Below are 20,691 nucleotides of genomic sequence, written 5' to 3' on the forward strand. Positions count from 1 at the left end.
AATTTCAAATAAAAGATTCACAAATGTAAAAAAATCAGTTGTAACATTCCAAAATGATGATAGCATGAAAATAACAATAATAATAATACATTTAGTAAACATACAGCAAAAAATTTAATTCATTTTATTGAGTGTAATAATCACAAACAAGTGGGGAAGGTAGTTAGTTAGTACCATGCCATTGTGCTGTTATTTGTGCCTAAATGACTAATTAATTCTCTTCAAGAATAGGAGTTGTCAGCCATGGTGTACCAGTAGGAATCACCACCTTGATTAATTCAGAATACCCTATTTGAAGTTGTTGGATCAGGAAAACAGCTCTAAATCTTCTTACATGTACAATTTCTACTCAATTTGTTATTCTTTTTTGGAAATCACAGTTCGTGCTATGGTAACAGGGTTACAGAAACATTCTCTTAATTCACACAATGTAGACTATTCATTTACAAAAATTGTAAATAGTGATAGTTCAGTCATATTCGTGTGTGACATTAATATATTCTGCTATCATTCCTGCCTATAGGTATGACGTATTGCTTTCTGTGTACTAGGAAGTCCTCATTCCAGTCACATAACATATGTGATATGTAGTTGGCAAGAAGTGATTTCATTGGTTATAGTGCAGAATTGTATTAAAGTGTTTCTGTAGCAACTTTTAGAATGCACAAGGATTGTTACAGACGAATCATTGGGTTTCCAAAAGATACATAATGGACTTTTTGCCTACTGTCATTATAAAAGAATTGTTTATATGTGTGTAATACAGTTGTGCAGTTCCACGCGTCTGTAGTTCTTAATAAAGAGCAGCAGTTTGTGATTGTTTGCTGATGATGCAATGGTGTCACCGTAGAGTGACTTTAGGAGGATACCAGATGATTTGGATAAGATTTTTAGTTGGTGTGAAGAAGAACAGCTTGCCCTAAATGTAGAAAACTGGAAGTTAACACAGATAAGTTGGGAAAACAATCCCATAATGTTCGAATACACAGTTACTAGTATGCTGCTTTACACAGTCACATCGATTAAATATTTAGGCGTAATGTTGTAAAGCTATATGAATTAGAACAAACACTTAAGGACAGTAGTAGGGAAAGTGAATAGTCGACTTTGGTTCCTTGGGAGAATTTTAGAGAAATGTGGTTCATTTCTAAAGGAGACTCTGTATAGAACACTTTTGCAACCTATTCTTGAGTACTGCTCAGGTGTTTGGGATCCCTACCAGGCTGTTAAAAATAGGTGTGTAGGACAATGAAAGATTTATAAAACTAAAACAGAGTGAAGGGAAGAGTAGCTACAGTGAAAAAACGTTGAGACTGAAGAAATTTATGTAAATTAAGACCAGGTGGGTGGTGAGAACCAAGGTCAAGTTGTAGCACTAGTTTCCACCTCTGGAGTTCTGAGACTCTGATGTCTGGGGGAAGAATCCAGATGGCGCATGTGATGAAACAGGCCCTGAGGTCACGATTGTCATATTGTAGCGTATGCTCCGCAACAGGATATTGCTTGTTGCCATTTTTCTCTACACCTTTCATTGTGTTGTCTGACCCCTTCCCACCTCTGTTATGTACAGTGCACTTAGCTTTTCACTCTTATTAACTTGTGCATGATGTTAAGCAGTAATCTCTGTTTTATATATTACCTTGTCTTCCACCTTTAAACTCTCAAGTTTTCAAATCTTGTCTGATGCAGTCCCCAACAATGAGTCTTTTCTTCTCATCCCATGTGGTAAGTCTCCCCTGACCTGCAGTTCTGGGTGACTTTCCCAAAATCAACCCCTTTTCCTAGTCCTCTACAGTCCTATTCCTTCACCCCTGTTCCTTTCCCTTCAACTGTTCTACCTGAAGAATAAGCCACTGGCTCTGGAACTTACCTAATTACAACCTTCTTTTATGTGTGTGTTCTGCCGACACTTGGTGAGTAGATTTTTTTTTTTATCTATCCAGTTAAATTATAATTTCTCACTTTATTGCATCTGCTATGTGATACTAATATGGAATTTTGAATACACATATTTAGTGCATCATGTCTTGCAACTCATAAATATTCAATGAAAGTATTGGTTCACATATGAAAATGTCTTTCGTATAAATGGAATGTTCATATTATGAAAGATACTATAGAGCTTCATGTCAGATTATCAGAAGAAAAAACACCATAAAGTGTCCCATAAGAATCTGTTGCTTGATTCAAAGCTTTCTGGGTTGTGTTGCATCCATACCTTCAATTTCACTCAATATAGTATGTTCTTTATTTATGTATGCCACAACTAGTTTCCTTTAAAACATAATTTTTATTGCAACCTATAATTATTTGTGCAGTGAATAATGAGAAAAATATTTTTCTGCAGTCATGTAACAATGAATGTGCATGAGGAGGACGACATTCTCACACAGGACATATAATGAAAGAAATGGACCTTTATCTCTCATTCTTACTTAATTAAGACCTTCATTTTGCAGCTTAGTATTTTATGTAAAGTTTTGTTTTTTATTTATTTGCTGCAAAAACTCATTTCCATAAGTTCCACACATTTTGAAGTAGATACACTACTATTTTATTGTTTAATATTTTGCCATTTCTGGGTTACAGGTGCAGAATGCAACAATAAAATATCCCGAAATTGGGAGTTTACACCCAACGGATCAAATATGTATTACTCAGGTGATTACTCTTTTTTTTTTTTCAAAACTTTTTTCCATGTGAAATATCTTATTTCAGCTAGATGGGGAAATGCACTAGTTCATTAACATCATTTGGAAAGTAGTCTTACATTATGGACAACAAAGTAGTTTTTGACAGATGCTTCAAAAAGTCACACACACACACACACACACACACACACACTCTTTGGGATAAAAAACAACACATCTTATAATACAGACACTTAAATGTAGTGATTTGCGATAATGACTGAAAGTTAAACTTGGTAGGGGTTAGTGAAGTGGATTGGAAAATGAACAGTTACATAAATAAAAATAAGTAGCTGGACTCAGCCACACATTGCAGTGACTCATTCTGGTTAAATGGGAATGAAAGAGAAGAACATGTTTAATTTCTCATAGTGCTGACTTGTTTGCTGGCATATTAGCAGCAGATGTTGGGGTGATTTTCTGAAACTGGGCAATGCTTCACAGTTGCTCAATATTTATGGGTACTGGGTATATCTCATAACTCCTTCTTTCCCACTCACCCCCCTCTTTGTCCATCTCCTCTCTTCCCTCTCCCTTTTTTCATCTCCTCCTCTCCTCTCTTTGTCCATCTCCTTTTCCTGTTCCTTCTCTCTGTGCATAATCTCCTCCCCCCCCCCCCCTCCCCCCTCTATCCTGTTTCCTGCACCCTTCTCTAGCATCTTATCACTTTTTCTGAGCTTGAGCCTTGTTTGTTGTTATTGAAACAAAAACTTGATTGTGAACTGGAGCTGATTAAAGTGATTGGGTAAATCGGTCGAGACCATTGGTACACAGGGCATGAGAGAGGCCTCTCCAGCTGCTGGATCTATGAGGATAGGAACTTCAGTTACAGCATTTCTTATAATTTAAACTGCTAATGGAACAAAGTTTTGGGTGGTTCAGACTCAATATTATAATCATATGCCTATAAGCCATAAATACAACATTGTCATTTAAAACAGTATGTAGCGTGTCCATCTGGATGTTTATTAGTTAATAAATTTGAAGTAAATCAGTCAGACTTTGAGATTTTTGTAACATTTCCCTCTAAGTATTACATGCGCCGCTCCAGTAGGTATAAGATACACATATTCAAATGCAAAGTTGTTCTAAAATTTCAAAGCAATTAGTGAAGAACTTTCAGAGACTTGAGATTTTTGAGCAAATGAACGTTTACGTATTGATTTATGTTGTTCGTTATACACTGAAGCGCCAAAAAAACTGGTATAGGCATGTGTATTCAAATACTGAGATACGTAAACAGGCAGAATACAGTGCTGTGGTCGGCAACGCTTATATAAGACAAGTGTCTGGTGCAGTTGTTAGCTTGGTTACTGCTGCTAAAATGGCAGGTTACCAAGATTTAAGTAAGTTTGAAGGTGGTGTTACATCTGCACATGAGCAATAGGACACAGCATCTCCGAGGTAGCAATGAAGTGGGGATTTTTCCATACCACCGTTTCACAAGTGTACTATGAATATCGGGAAACTGTTAAAACATCAAATCCCTGACATCACTGCAGCCAGAAAAAGATCCTGCAAGAATGGGACCAATGATGACCGAAGAGAATTGTTCAATGTGACAGGAGTGCAACCCTTCCGCAGATTGCTGCAGATTTCAATGCTGGACCATCAACAAGTGTCAACATGCGAACGTTCATCGGAACATCATTGATACGGGCTTTTGGAGCCGAAGGCCCACTTGTGTACCCTTCGTGACTGTATGACACAAAGCTTTACACCTCACCTGGGCCCGTCAACGCCGACATTGGATTCTTGATGACTGGAAACATGTTGCCTAGTCAGACAAGTCTCATTTCCAATTGTATCGAGCAGATGGAAATGTACTGGTGTGGAGACAACCTTATGAATCCATGGACCCTGCATTTCAGCAGGGACTGTCCAATCTGGTGGAGGCTCTGTAATGGTGTGGGGCATGTGCAGGTGGAGTAATATAGGACCCCTGATATGTCTAGATATGACTCTGACAGGTGGCACATACATAAGCATCCTGTCTGATCACCTGCATCGATTCATGTCTATTGTGCATTCCAACGGACTGGGGCAATTCCAGCAGGACAATGTGACCCCCACACATCCAGAATTGCTACAGAGTGGCTCCAGGAAGACTCTTCTGAGTTTAAACACTTCTGCTGCCCACCAAACTCCCCAGACACGAACATTATTGAGCGCATCTGGGATGCCTTGTAACATGCTATTCAGAAGAGATCTCCACCCCCTCTTACTCTTAAGGTTTATGGACAGCCCTGCAGATTCATGGTGTCAAGTCAATCCAGCACTTCTTCAGACAATACTTGAGTAAATGCCACGTTGTGTTGCAGCACTTCTGCGTGCTCGCTGGGGCCCTACTTGATATTATGTAGGTGTACCAATTTCTTTGGCTCTCCAGTGTATATAGAGAATAGGTTTGTAAGAACAACATAAGTAAATAGTATAAGAGGTATTGACTTATTTGTAGATCAGAAACTACATTACATATACCCAATAGAGCAGGGTTGGCCATGGCGTGCCAAACTGCACACGAACATGATGTGTTGGCTTAAGCTCAGGTCTGTTAGGTACTAATTGGAAGTACTTGATACAACACGAAATTTCATTTAGCATTGCGACATGGCATTTTTCAGTAGGCATGACTTCCTTCAGTTTGGTAGAATCATGGTGTCAGCACCATTTACCATCTGCTATTTGTTGGTGGTGTAAAGGAAGTTTACAGGTCCACTGGCTGTTTGCACAAAAGGAGGCAATTGGCAATCTAATCTCATGACTTGAAAATGAATGGGAATGACAGGAGAAAAGTAGAATAATTTTCAATGCCTGTTATGTGTCGTACAGTTACATAATCAACAGGTATCGCAAAATTGCTTTGGAATAATACTACAAGATCAAGCATAAAGAATTTAAATGATTCAGTTGAATATGAAAGTGCAAAAAATTATAATAATCAACAGATAGGACTTATTATTCTGTGCATCAAGAAGCACTTGGTGCTAAATTTGGAGATACGGATCACATGATGAAATTTGTGGTACGAATAGTCAATTTTCTGAAGTCACACATGTCATCCCATTTCAGTTGCAACAGGTTTCGATGGAATTGAATGCAGAGCATGAAGACTTTACACCTTGGTTAAGTCGAGGGGCATGTCTGGAAAGATTTTTCGACTTAGAACCTACTATTCTTGAATTTGTGAAGGAGAAAGGAGTGCAGGAACGAAGATAAGAACATCTGGAATGCGTTGCAGACCTCACATTTTAAGTGGACATTACTGCACACTGCCCACAGTAAAAGACTGCAGTATGAGAAACAATATATTTCTAATTTCATTAAAATGTTTTTAAAAAGAAAATCACCTTGTGAAAGGGACAAATTCCGACGAGAGATGCCATGCATTTCCATAAACTCACTGGTGTTAAAGAAAATGTGAGGTTTGAAGAAACTTGTTGGGTCAAAGAATTAAAAGAATAGTTTTCTAAACATTTTATGGGCACTGCCAGTCTTGCATTTGTTTTTTGAGATTGTTTGCTGTTCCAGTCGAAAAGACCCATGTGCGTGTGCAGATGGAGCTGATTCATCTCCAGTGCAACTCACATTTAAAACATAAATTATTTTACCATAAAACTGTCTGGGAGCTCTCCATTGTTTTCTTTGGGAAGTGTGTCTGTATCTCCATCGTGAGGTTGCAGACGTGACAAAATACACTCCTGGAAATGGAAAAAAGAACACATTGACACCGGTGTGTCAGACCCACCATACTTGCTCCGGACACTGCGAGAGGGCTGTACAAGCAATGATCACACACACGGCACAGCGGACACACCAGGAACCGCGGTGTTGGCTGTCGAATGGCGCTAGCTGCGCAGCATTTGTGCACCGCCGCCGTCAGTGTCAGCCAGTTTGCCGTGGCATACGGAGCTCCATCACAGTCTTTAACACTGGTAGCATGCCGCGACAGCGTGGACGTGAACCGTATGTGCAGTTGACGGACTTTGAGCGAGGGCGTATAGTGGGCATGCGGGAGGCCAGGTGGACGTACCGCCGAATTGCTCAACACGTGGGGCGTGAGGTCTCCACAGTACATCGATGTTGTCGCCAGTGGTCGGCGGAAGGTGCACGTGCCCGTCGACCTGGGACCGGACCACAGCGACTCACGGATGCACGCCAAGACCGTAGGATCCTACGCAGTGCCGTAGGGGACCGCACCGCCACTTCCCAGCAAATTAGGGACACTGTTGCTCCTGGGGTATCGGCGAGGACCATTCGCAACCGTCTCCATGAAGCTGGGCTACGGTCCCGCACACCGTTAGGCCGTCTTCCGCTCACGCCCCAACATCGTGCAGCCCACCTCCAGTGGTGTCGCGACAGGCGTGAATGGAGGGACGAATGGAGACGTGTCGTCTTCAGCGATGAGAGTCGCTTCTGCCTTGGTGCCAATGATGGTCGTATGCGTGTTTGGCGCCGTGCAGGTGAGCGCCACAATCAGGACTGCATACGACCGAGGCACACAGGGCCAACACCCGGCATCATGGTGTGGGGAGCGATCTCCTACACTGGCCGTACACCACTGGTGATCGTCGAGGGGACACTGAATAGTGCACGGTACATCCAAACCGTCATCGAACCCATCGTTCTACCATTCCTAGACCGGCAAGGGAACTTGCTGTTCCAACAGGACAATGCACGTCCGCATGTATCCCGTGCCACCCAACGTGCTCTAGAAGGTGTAAGTCAACTACCCTGGCCAGCAAGATCTCCGGATCTGTCCCCCATTGAGCATGTTTGGGACTGGATGAAGCGTCGTCTCACGCGGTCTGCACGTCCAGTACGAACGCTGGTCCAACTGAGGCGCCAGGTGGAAATGGCATGGCAAGCCGTTCCACAGGACTACATCCAGCATCTCTACGATCGTCTCCATGGGAGAATAGCAGCCTGCATTGCTGGGAAAGGTGGATATACACTGTACTAGTGCCGACATTGTGCATGCTCTGTTGCCTGTGTCTATGTGCCTGTGGGTCTGTCAGTGTGATCATGTGATGTATCTGACCCCAGGAATGTGTCAATAAAGTTTCCCCTTCCTGGGACAATGAATTCACGGTGTTCTTATTTCAATTTCCAGGAGTGTATTTTGATCAACATACATGTGTGAAAGGCTTTTTGCAGTTATGAAACTAAATAAGCCCTCAATTACATGGCAACCTTAGTGCGAAAATCTGAAATTTTCTGTCTGTCCTTGGATCGATAGTTTGTACCAGATAAAAATTATGTTTAAAGAATTCCGAAAACAAAACAAAATACATTTTGTTCGTGACCTAAGTTGTTGAGAATTATGAAATATAAAGTCAGGTTGTATGCAGTGCAACTGCATTGCCATTTAAATGCGACACGTTTACAGTTTCCCCCATTTTCTCTCTGTTCAAACTCGGGTAGCGTGCTGTAGCAGTGAAAGAAGAGTGCAGCCAGGTGAGAGAGCTAAGACACTCATGCCAAAGCGTCACTTGCATGCCAAATCCTTGGCTGTCCCTGCTTTAGAACTGTCAAATTGTGAGCATGTTGGTATTACTACATCTCACATGCTCTTCTAAATAGTCAGATATTTTCTGTGGGATTGAGATCAGGTGGTTTAGCAGGAGTAGTCAAGGTGCCAGTGTGTTTATCAAACAAGGAATGTGTGCATTGTGAATGTGCATGTTGTAATCTTGATAGAAAGGTGTGTCCATAGCTTACACAGGATGTAGAAGAAACAAGGAGTTATTGGGTGTCAGTGCACTTGACACTTTACACCATTTGAACATAGGCAAAAATCACAACTTGTGGAACCACACTACACACCTGCAGTTGGCTACTGTTAAATTTATTTGTTGTATGGTCTGCCGAAGACATGCAGCTGCGAGCAATGGTCTTTTGCTAGATAACAGACTTAAGATGTCCGTTAATTGCAGTTCCCTGTACTATGTCGGTTCAGAAACTTGTTGAGATCTTCATAATTCAGTGACAGCATTGACTAGGTGTAACACTTGCGACCATTTCCTGTCTTTTAGGATCCTATTATGACAACTGTGTTACACTCTGTGAATGGTACACCATTCCGTGTGAATGTGTTGAACAGTCCCCATTGATACCCTAAAAAACAAGGCAGTTTCATTCATAATGTGGTCATGGGTGATCACAAGATATCCTCATTGTGAAACTGCCGTGTCAACCCAAGCTAATGCATCGATTCCATGTAATTGACTGACACTTCACTAACATGGCAGTTAGTGGTAGATGGTCACATGATTGCCTGGTGCTAGTTCTGCATCATCTGCAGCACTTCAAAGCAATCAGTGTGCTGTTTCAAGCGGGTGACTGTTTTGTATGGTGAGCTTACAACAGGTGCGGAAAACTGTGTGTTCTTCAAAGGAAATCTAGGCAAAAGGATCAAGAAAAATATAACTCATCTTGGAACTGAATTCCACACAAAATAGAACTGTATTAAACTCTCAGTCAACTTCATTCCTCATCTGATCAGATTTATTCCAAAGTGTGTAGTGGTGAAGGAAGGGTGCAGCCAGGTGAAAGAGCTATGACACTCACGGCTAAGCATTGCTTGCATGCCAAATCCTTAGCTGTCCCTACCTTAGAGCTATCAAATTCTGGGCCTGTGCAAGTAGTTGAGGTGTCTTGCTTAGGCACATTCGAGATAACTGTAAGAGAAGTCAATGATGCACTGGTATGTAGCGAGTATGAGCACGACATGGCAGCAGTCTAGTGATTAGCATTTGAGTTCCTTAACCGGTGGATGGCTGGATAAAGTGTTCCTGAAAATGCATACATGTCATGGTTTGTGAAATCAATATCTACAACTGAGTAAAGTATTCGGAACTGCTTTGCACCTGGATACTTCGACCTGCGGACACAGATAGCAGCTCTATACGGCAATTAACTGGCATAATGGTGAGACATTGCTAATGTAGCAAGAACAAATTATGTATGTGTGAATTTTTTAAAAATTACAAAATTGACATTTTTAATGCAAAAATGGAGGTGACTCCAGATACTTTGACTGCTGCGGATGATGTATGTCATAAAGATTCAATTTATAATACAATTCGCAAAATGTCAGTTAAAAGTTGTGTTCGTACACTGGGATAGTCTTCTTCAAGAAGCGGACCTTACTGATACAGAATCATAAACAGTGACTTCTGCAGATACAATGGCGATTGGAGAAAAACTTTGTCGGTCTACTATTGACATGTTAGCACAAAACATACTTAGTACTGATCAGAACCTCATTCTTTCTGAGGAAGTAGATGAAGGGGTTCCATTCCACAAAGTTTAAGGTTTCTCTGATAAGGAGGATAATGAGCTGGCTGTAAAGAAGGCAAAAGCCGGATATATTCTGCTGGAAACACAAATAAAAGTATGAAGTTGACAAAAGAACATGCAACCTTGCAAGTACAGACTCTACAAGGTTCATGCAAATAGATGTGATTTTTCATTCTTTTAGTTTTCAAATGTCATATATGTGAAATAACATGACAAGGCTTAAAAAAAAAATTATGCATTAAAAAAAAGTTGTGTGGGGATATATCGTGAGCCACCAGTTACGGCACTTGAATGCTAACCACTTGACTACTGCCATTTCGGGCTCAGTAGCAACGTGCCAGTACATATGCAACACGTATAACTTCTCTTGCAATTTTCTCAAAACTGTCTAAGTAGTATGCCTTACTACTTACACATTATGGTGTCCTGATGGACTACTAAAACTGTACATAGTTTGAAGTGATCCAAACGTCATGGCGTCCCCTTGTAAGAGACAGCTACTTTTTGCTTTCAAAAGTCCAAACAAATATACTTTAATCACTGTCTTGTTCCAATAAATGAATCATAACAAAAGGGAAAATCTGGAAAGTTTGAACAGTTGTAGCAGTTGAAAGATGAAATGAATAAAATCCCCAAAGCAGGTGTCAAAATACAGGAGAACATAAATTTAATTGCTGTGACCCTCCTACAACCAAATCAAGTCTTACATTAAATTTGAATTTAAACCAATTAACATTACGTGTTAAATAAACTAAGATCTTTTTACCACATTTTTAAATGCAGAATTGAAGTTTGGAATCTAAAAATTAATAGCTAAAAAAATTTGTCTGGGGAACTTCAGAGTACAAATAGGAAAGAAGAAACTATTCTGCAAAATCCTTTGATACTATTTCATGCGCAAAAGAATAAATAATAAATGAGCTAGACTCATGCCAAACTAAATTAGAAATTAATGTCTACATGCTCCAGAAAATGTCCCCAGAAACAAAAGACTTGGGGGATCCCCAAACCCAGAATTCACAAATTTCAAATAGATCACTGGGTGCAGATGCTGAGTCTGATAGGCACAACAAAAAGACTGTCACAAATAAAGCTTTCAGTCAGTAAGGCCTTAGTCAAAAATAGACCACACACACACACACACACACACACACACACACACACACACACACACACACACACACACACAAACTGCAGTCTCAGGCAACTGAAGCCACACTGCAAGCAGTAGCACCAGTGCATGATGGGAGTGGTGACTGGTGACTGGTTGGGGGTAAGGGGAAGGCTGGGACGGGGAGGAGGAGGAATAGTAGGGTAGGGGTGGCGGACAGTGAAGTGCTGCTGGGGAGAGCACAGGAATGATGTGGAGAGAGGGTAGGGCAGCTGTGTGCAGTCAGGAGATCAGACGGAGGGCAGGATAGTGGTGGTGGTGGTGGTGGTGGTGGTGGTGGTGGGGGGGGGGGGGTTGATGGAAAAGGAGAGAAGTAAAAAGACTGGGTGCAATGGTGGGATGAGGGCTGAGTAGTGCTGGAATGGGATCAAGGAAGGGGCTGGATTGGTGAGGACAATGACAAATGAAGGTTCAGGCCTGGAAGGGTTACGAGAATGTAGGATATATTGCAGGGAAAGTTCCCAACTGCCCAATTCAGAAAAGGTGGTGGTGGTGGTGGTGGTGGTGGTGGGAAGGATCCATATAGCACAGGCTGTGGAGCAGTCATTTAAATTAAGGATGTCTTGTTTGACAGCGTGCTCAGCAACAGGATGGTCCACTTGTTTCTTGGCCACAGTTTGTCAGTGGTCATTCATGCGGACAGACAACTTGCCGGTTGTCAAGCCCACATAGAATGCAGGACAGTGGTTGCAGCTTAGCTTGTAAATCACATGACTGGTTTCACAGATAGCCCTGCCTTTGATGAGATAAGTGATGCGTGTGACCGGACTGGAGTAGGTGGCGGCGAGAGAATGTATGGGACAAGTCTTGCATCCAGGTCTGTTGCAGGGGTATGAGGTAAGGGGTTGGGAGAAGGGGTTGTGATGGACAAGAGTATATGGTGTAGGTTCAGTGGACGGTGGAATACTACTGTGGGAGGTGTGGGAAGGATAGTGGGCAGGACATTTCTCATTTCAGAACAAGACGAGAAGTGGTCAAAACCCTGGCAGAGAATGTTATTCAGTTGCTCCAGTCGTGGGTAGTACTGAGTTAAGAGAGGAATGCTCCTCTGTGGGTGACCAGTGGGACTTTGGAAGGTTGTGGAAGACTGGAAAGATAAGGCATGGGAGATTTGTTTTTGTACAAAGTTGGGAGGATGATTATGGTCTGTGAAGGTTTCAGTGAGACCCTTGGTATATTTCGAGAGGAACTGCTCATCACTGCAGGTGCCATGACCACGGGTGGCTAGGCTGTATGGAAGGGACTTTTGGTATGGAAGAGGTGGCAGCTGTCAAAGGGAGGTATCGCTGGTGGTTAGTAGGTTTGATATGGATAGAGGCACTGATGTAGCCCTCTTTGAGGTGGAGGTCAACATCTAGGAAGATGGCTTGTTGGGTTGAGTAGGATCAGGTGAAGCAAACAGGGGAGAAGTTGTTATGTTTCTGAAGGAATATGGATAGGATATCCTCACCCTCAATCCAGATCGCAAAGATGTCAGTGAATCTGAACCGGGTCTAATCTCCTGACTGCACATAGCTGCCCTACCTACTCTGCACCTCATACCTGCACTCTCCCCAGCAGAAGTTAACTGTCTGCCACCCTTACCCTACTATCTTTCCCCCTCCCTACCCCAGCCTCCTCCTTACCCCCAACCAATCGCCACTCCCGGCATGCACTGATGCTGCTGCTCGCAGTGTGGCTTCATTTGCCTGTGACTGCAGTCATGTTTGTGAGTTGCGTTTGCATAAGAGTGTGTGAGTGTTTGTCGGGTATTTTTGATGAAGGCCTTACTGGCTGAAATCTTTATTTGTGACAGTCATTTTGTTGTGCCTATCCGTGACTCACAATCTCAGGTATATAGTGAGTATCAGCTTTCCTTGTCATAATATTGTTACATTGCATCCTGGATTTTCCATTGTTTGAAATAGATCACTTGGAAATATCTAGACAGAACAAGAATGAAATTATAAATGTAAGAATCAAGAAGAGAATCAGCACTGGAACAGATCACTATTTATGAAAAAAATTAATTAGCCCCAAAGAAATGTTAAAAAGGAATTCCCAAGCATCAGAAATCTGGGTGGCACAAAGATCCAAGAAAAATACTCTAAATTCTCTCAAACATTGAAGGAAATCATGAAGTTCTTCTTCTTCTTCTTCTTCTTCTTCTTCTTCTTCCTCCTCCTCCTCCTCCTCCTCCTCCCTGTGCGCTCCTGAGGGAGCAGGCATCTGAAGCGTAACAGGTGACTGTGTTATATCCTAGCCAGTAATGCCAACCGAGCCCGCTGCCAAAAGGTTGGCAGCATCAAAGTCCGGACGCCGTCTGCATAAGCAGCGCCAGCGATACAGGAAATCGCCGCAAGTCTGCGCGCGCCACCGCTGGCTTCTGGCTTCTTAAGCGCTGGAATCGCGAGCGCTAGGACAGTTCTGTATTCGCCGCTCAGTTGTATACTCGCCACCGAATTGTGTACTTGCTAGTCAGTCGTGTGTTCATCGCAGCAGAGTTGTTGTTTGTCGTCAGCCGACGCTGACCTAGCCGCTCCGACTCGAACTAGACAGATTTCTGTTGACACGGAGTTCACTACTGTGTTGCTGTATCTTCGTTAATAAAGATAAGTACCGACTTTTATTTAATCAGAGTGTTTGGGTTTTCCTCTTTCTGTTCACTGTTCCAGCGGACCGGTCGGCCCGCTATTAAAAGTGTGGCGGTGACTTCGTAAGCCGTTTCTACAGCGAATTGCTTGTCGCTACGAACACCGCCACAAAAGACTGTACTGTAATGCGTAATTCCCAGCCCTGGGTCGACAGGTAGGGTTTGCACGTACCCCCGGTACAAGCCAGACCCAGGGAGGGGTGATTGCCTGAGTTGTTACCTTCCCAAAATGCCAGTAGGTATCACTGTCAGGTGTTCAGGAGATGTGACTTGAGGTTTGAACAGTCACCTAAGGCAGATGTGCCCCCCTCTGAGGAGGGCCTCAGTTGGAAGGAGTGCACCACTGGAGACACCTGCAATCATGGGGGACTTCCCAGAATGAAATTTTCGCTCTGCAGCGGAGTGTGCACTGATATGAAACTTCCTGGCAGATTAAAACTGTGTGCCGGACCGAGACTCTAACTCGGGACCTTCGCCTTTCGCCGACAAGTGCTCTATCAACTGAGCTACCCAAACACGACTCACGCCCCGTCCTCACAGCTTTAATTCCACCAGTATCTCATCTCCTACCTTCCAAACTTCGCAGAAGCTCTCCTGCATACCTTGCAGAGCACTTGCCCGCGAAATGCAAACGTCCCGAGTTCGAGTCTTGGTCCGGCACACAGTTTTAATCTGCGAGGAAGTTTCATGGGGGACTTTTCTTGCAGTGAGCCAATCATCATCTCCACAGTCTGCGTATGCTAAACATAAACAGAATGAGGTTAGACGGTCAGTCCTTTGGTACGGTAACTCCGTTTATTATTCAAAAAGGCCCTTTGAGTTCCTGCTCTTGTGTACGCAATGGCAATTTACTTTTCGATACTACTTCTGATACTCAGTCACAACAACTCCATGGCTATCCTTTTCGTGTTGAGGCCCATCAAATGCAGACTTCTTCGCATAGAGTTATTTACGATAGGCTGCTTGATGGTCTGACCAAGGCAGAAATCCAAATGTACCTCTATGATCAGGTCATCATTGGAGTCCATCCTACCAGGGGGCTCGCCATCTTTGGTGGGTTCGTGCTAGGCCACCACGGGGCCACAGCCTTTGCTGCCTTTTTTTTCCCCTTAGGTGCTGCTTGTCTATCCACTTGCTATTCTTTTTCCTCTCCCCTGGGGAACATGCTTGGGGTATTGTATTATTGGGAATGTTCTGCATTCTGTCGCTGACATACGAACAGTCTCTCCTTTGTTATTTGTTTTTTGCTCCTTTTTCCTTTCTTTGTTTCCCTTCTCCTCTCACTCCTCCGCGTCAGTGTTGGGGGATCCTCTTTTTTCTTCTTCCTCTCTGTGCCAAGTGACTGGGTTACGCGTAATTCCCAGCCCTGGGTTGACAGATAGGATTCGCATGTATACCCTGGTACAGGTCAGGCCAAGGGAGGGGTGATTGCCTGAGCTGTAACCTTCCCAAATTGCTGAGTGGTTCCTCTGTCAGGTGTTAGGGAGTTGTGACCCGAGGTGTGAACAATCACCTAAGGCGGGTGCACCCACTTGTGGTGGGGGCCGCCAGTTGAAAGGAACACGCCATCGGAGACACTGGCAATCATGGGGATTTCCTCACCACGAATCAATCATCTTCCCACTTAACGTCTACAAAATGCAAACATAATTCAAAGCCCTTTCCCGCTACACCGCAGCTCCTCATGGTCTCACGTACTGAAGATGGTCAGTCATTCGCCACGGTAAATCGGTTTATTATTCAGAAAGGTGTTGATGCAATTGCTGGCCCTGTAAATCCTGCTCTAGTTTATAGAATGGCACTTTGCTTTTGGAGACCACTTCTGATGCTGGAACGCAACCGCTGCTTACTATCTCGCTTCTCCACAGTTACACTTTTCGTGTCGAGGCCCATAGAACTTTGAATTCTTCCCGAGGTGTAATTTACACCAGGCTGCTCAATGGTCTAACCGAGGCCAAAATCCAGCCTTACCTCTCTGATCAAGGTGTCATTGCTGTCCCTTGTGTAATGAAAAAGGTTGATTCCTCCTTAGTGCCCACTCGCACTCTCTTTCTTACTTTTGATAGAGTGGTGCTTCTGTCCAACCTCAAAGCAGGTTATGAAGTTATCACAGTCTGGCCGTACATTCCGATCCTGATGCACTGCTACCACTGTCATTGTTTCAACCACACAAGAACGTCTTGTCGACACCCAGCCAAATGTGTCACCTGTGGTAGGGATGTGCATGAGGGCTATTGTCCACCTCCTTCTCCCTGCTGTATCAACTGCAATGGCGGCTATGCCGCCGCCTCTCGGAATTGTTCCACGTATCTTGATGAGCTGGCTGTTCAAGAGATCTGGGTAAAGTAAAAGGTGCCTTACCCAGTCACTCGCAAGTTACTGGCTAGTCGCAAACCTTGGGTTCTCTCATCTGGTACCTATAGGTCTGTTCTTGTTAGCCCTTGCTCCATGAAGGACATGGCCATGCAGACATGTCACCTAAAATTCAGCTCTGAGGTCATGAAATCGTCCAGTGTCAAGGTAGCATCGCCATCCCCTCATCCAGCTGTGCAATGAGCCATCAAACTCTCACCTAAAGGGGCGTTGCCACCAGCTCCACAACCGGTAGGCCGGAAAGAACAGAAGGAGTACTCCAGTGAAGACTTCCTCCGTCCTTGCAGCCAAACAACACCCGAGTCTTCCTCTAATCGGAAGGGCTCGAAGAAGTCCACTAAAGGCAAACATTCTTCCCCTTCGACAACTTGAAGATCCTCTTTGATGGTGTCACCTTATGGTACCCAAGCCCGGCCGGCCTATGTATCGCCGAAGCACACCTACAACTGTTTTCCAGCATAAGACTCCACAGACTGACCGGACAAGCACACTGATGCTTCTGTGGACCCCATGGAGCAGGATCGTCCTGCTTCTGTGCCCTGTAGTAGTGACTTATACTGGCTGTCACTTGGTGACTGCTGAGTTAACACCCCTGCATCTCTTCCTCATCATGACTGTCCTCCAATTGAACGTTGGTGGCTGCTTCTAGCATCGCAGCATCCCCTTGTACTTTGCCTTCAGGAAACGAAATTGCGCCCTCACAACCGCTTTGAGCTTTCATATTACTTCCTGATACGTTTTGACCTTCCCCATGAGGTCGGCATTCCATCTCATGGGGATGTCGTGCTGCTCATACGGGATGACATCCGTCGCCAACCCATCTCCCTGACCACCCATCCTCAAGCTGTTGCATTTCACCTTTTCCTTCCCCACCTGACTTTTTCCATCTGTACCATGTATGGCCCTCAATCATTCGATGTCACCAGGGCAGACTTCCTTCAGCTTATTGGGTAGCTACTTCCCCTATTTTTGCTACTCAGTGACTTTAATATCAGGGTGTATACGACCCGGGAGATCAAGGAAAAACCCAGGAATTTTTCCATCCAGGAGAAAACTGGGAAAATCCTGGGACTTGTTTAGAATTCTGGGAATTTTTCATTGTTTTAGTTTTCAGTTAAATTTTTGTAATTTTGACAGGTAAGAACCAATACTCTAACAAAGGATATTATTTTATCCCGCTACTGCAGAATGATACTGCAGCAACAAAACATGAACAGAAAAAAAAAAAAAAAAAAAAAAAAAAAACAACTTAAGTTTCAAAGGAAATGCGCCGATTACAACAACAAAACGGTGCTCATACAAGCGTCTGCCAACAGTAAAGTGTGTCAAAGGCTTTAGGAACACTATGCAATGCTTTATAACAACAAATTGCCTTAGATGAGCGTGACGTGACAACTGTTTAAATTAGATTCGTTTGAACAGTTGTGGGCGAGCTCTTGCGCATGCGCAGTTGAGTCGTGTATGAGTAGTACCTTCTCCCACTTCTTGTTATGGAAGTGTGGCTGGGCGCCACTACTTAATATTGCCCTGGTTCGGTAATATCGTAGATCTGGGGCTGATGCGCAGAGCAGTCCGAGTTGTGGTGGGGAGGTGGGTCGTCTCCATGTGACCTGTGTTTACATTAGGTGATTTTGTTGTTTCCTCTTCGTTTATTGCTCTCACATTAAGTGATAACAAAACAGATTTTTGTGGTCGGGAGCTATCAAATAAATTCAAATAATTATGGCAGGCTAAAATATGTTAATAGTTTCAGATTTTATTTCCACGTTTGACAGTCAAGCATTAATCGCCTTACAGAACAATGAAATTATTTTTGCTGGTTTGCTAAAGAGATTTGGCTTTTATTAATGCTTTCTACTGAGGCAGTCAGTTTATTGGAAACGAAGTGCTTAATTTCACACTGTTGGCTAGTTTCAACTGTTCACTGTGTTTCAAGTGCACGTATGGCATTAAGCTATAATAAAGAACCAAACATGAGTACTGGTCCTCCAAGAAAATTTACATACGGATGTGCATGTTAAGCCGAATTATGCACTTTAGTATGGTTAGCGAAATCCCGACGCTCTTGAAGTATCCTTTGATGTCTTGTTTCTTTTATGACATAATGTAAGATCTTTTAATGTTTCACACGTATGAAGATATGGGTTTCCTGCGTCATCGTAGCTGCACAAGAGCGGTGACGTCAATTATCTGGCGTTTTCTTGTAACTGCTGAAACAAACCTATTTCTAACAGGTCGCGGGAAAATATTTCGAATGGTGGTTGGAAAAGCGTTACATTCAAAGCAGATTTCCTTTTACACAAGATGAATTATGTGCGAGAATGTACGATGAATTTCTTAAATCACAAAGCGTTTGACTCTCATTTAAAAATCAACTCTTTGAGGACGACCATTTAGAAGAATTTCGAGCCCAGAAGATGAGACATTTGCGTTAAAAATTTTACTGGCACATTTGTGTGTGTTTCTTAAAGTGCAACACGCGCAACAAATATCAACATTATATGTGGAAGCTTAGCTTCTCTTCCAACTTATTAATCTTTGAGACCAATATTATATGTGAATGCTATGTATATTAATTTAAGCCATTAACTTTTCTTATTTGTGTATTCGCGCTACTTAAGAGTGATCTTGCTATTGGCTGACTACATCACGTGAATGAGCTATGACGCTTACAAAAGCGCATCGCAGTCTCAATTTCAATGCTTCGGAAAGTGACATGCGTTGTTTGGTGGAATTCAAATTGATACCTTCGTAATACGAAAATATGCAGCGTACGTGTTGCTGCACATCAAAGGTCTTTCAATACGTGTTTTTCCCCCTGAGTTTCTTTTTCTAAAGTGCCGGGAAATTCTATGTCGGTATATAAAACCATAAACATTCAAAGAATTGATGACTTTTACAGTGCCAAGGAAGAGTATACTGTCACTTAACACAGAAAAAGCGTATTTTCACCCTGGAGAAAGTGTATTTTTAACCGGGAAATCTGGGAAAAATCCGGGAATTGTTTTTCCTAGTCCACATATACACCCTGAATGTGCATTATACCCTTTGGGGTTCTCCCAAGACCTGTCAGAGAGGTGCCCTCTTGGCTGACCTTCTTAACCAACTTAACCTCTTCTGCCTTAACACTGGCACACCCACTTTCCTTTCCAAGTCCTCGCACGCCTATTCCCATTTGGACCTATCCTTCTGCATTGCCCAGCTTGCCCATAGTCTTGAGTGGTCTGTTCTCTCCGACACCTACTTGAGCGACCATTTCCCATGTGCTCTCCTACCTCGTCCGCATGCATCCCCAAATGGCAGCTTACTAAGACTGACTGGCAGCTTTACTCCTCCCTGGTTACCTTCAAAGAACAAGATTTCCCCAGTTGTGAAGTCCAGGTGGACTGTCTCACCAACTTTGTCCTTACTGCTGCAGAACGTTCCATTCCTCAGACTTCCTCTTTACCACGTTGTGTCCCTGTCCCTTGGTGGACCGAGGCATGCCATGATGCCTTCGCACATGGAAACATGCTCTCCGCATTTTTAACCATCATCCTACAGTGGCAGACTGTATTCATTATAAACAGATGTGTGCAAAGTGTCGTCACATTCTTCGAGATAGCAAACGAGCTAGATGGATTTCATTCACTACTTCTTTTAACAGTGCCACCCCTTCCTCTGTCATGTGGGCCAACCTCCGATGGCTCTCTGGGACCAAGATCCATTCCCTCATTCCTGGCCTCACAGTAGCAGATGATGTTATCGTGGACACTATTGCTATCTCCAACACCTTGGGCCATCATTTTGTGGATGTTTTGAGCTCTTCCCACTATCACCCTGCCTTCCTCCATCGGAAACGAAAGGAGGAGGCTTGGACGATACCCTTCTCTTCTCCGAATTGTGAGAGCTAAAATGTCGCATTTACTGTGAGGGAGCTCGATCATGCTCTCAGTTCATCCCGATCCTCTGCCTTAGGCCCAGATGCCATCCTCATTCAGATGTTGCAGCACCCTTCTCTTGCGCACAAGCGATTTCTGCTTAACACGTACAACCGCATCTGGGCAGAGGGCACATTTCCCGGACACTGGCATGAACGCACTGTCATACCCATACCTAAGCGCAGTAAGGACAAAAACCTTCCTCTAGCTACTGCCTCATCTCTCTTACCAGCTGCGCTTGCAAGGTAGTGGAACGCATGATTCATGCCTGGCTGGTATGGTGGCTTGAATCCCGCAATTTACTAACAAATGCACAGTGTGGATGTAGAGCGCGGCATTCTGCTGTTGACCATCTTGCTACTTTGTCCACCCATATCATGAATGATTTTCTGCAGAAATCCCAGGCTGGCTGTGTTTTTCGATTTGGAGAAGGCCTGTGACACTTGCTTGACAACTGGTATCCTTCGTAGTCTTCACACGTGGTTTCTGTGGCCGCCTGCCCTGTTTCCTTCAGGCATTTTTAAAGGATAGAGTTTTCACGGTGCGTGGGTGTTCTGCCTTGTCGGACACCTTTATTCAGGAAAACGATGTGCCTCAGTGTTC

At 43.5% G+C, this 20,691-nt stretch overlaps 1 protein-coding gene across 4 annotated transcripts in view; it reads left to right on the forward strand.

Moving 5' to 3' along the window:
• LOC126418623 (protein angel homolog 2-like) overlaps positions 1–20,691 on the forward strand; it is a 193,054-nt gene that overhangs the window by 24,720 nt on the left and 147,643 nt on the right. For all 4 annotated transcript variants that reach the window (XM_050085467.1, XM_050085468.1, XM_050085469.1 and 1 more), the window contains one exon: positions 2,590–2,661. In XM_050085467.1, the coding sequence (XP_049941424.1) occupies positions 2,590–2,661 (72 nt within the window). The remainder of the gene's footprint in view (positions 1–2,589; positions 2,662–20,691) is intronic.

This window comes from Schistocerca serialis, chromosome 9 (genome assembly GCF_023864345.2).
Source record: "Schistocerca serialis cubense isolate TAMUIC-IGC-003099 chromosome 9, iqSchSeri2.2, whole genome shotgun sequence".
Lineage (NCBI taxonomy): Eukaryota > Metazoa > Arthropoda > Insecta > Orthoptera > Acrididae > Schistocerca > Schistocerca serialis.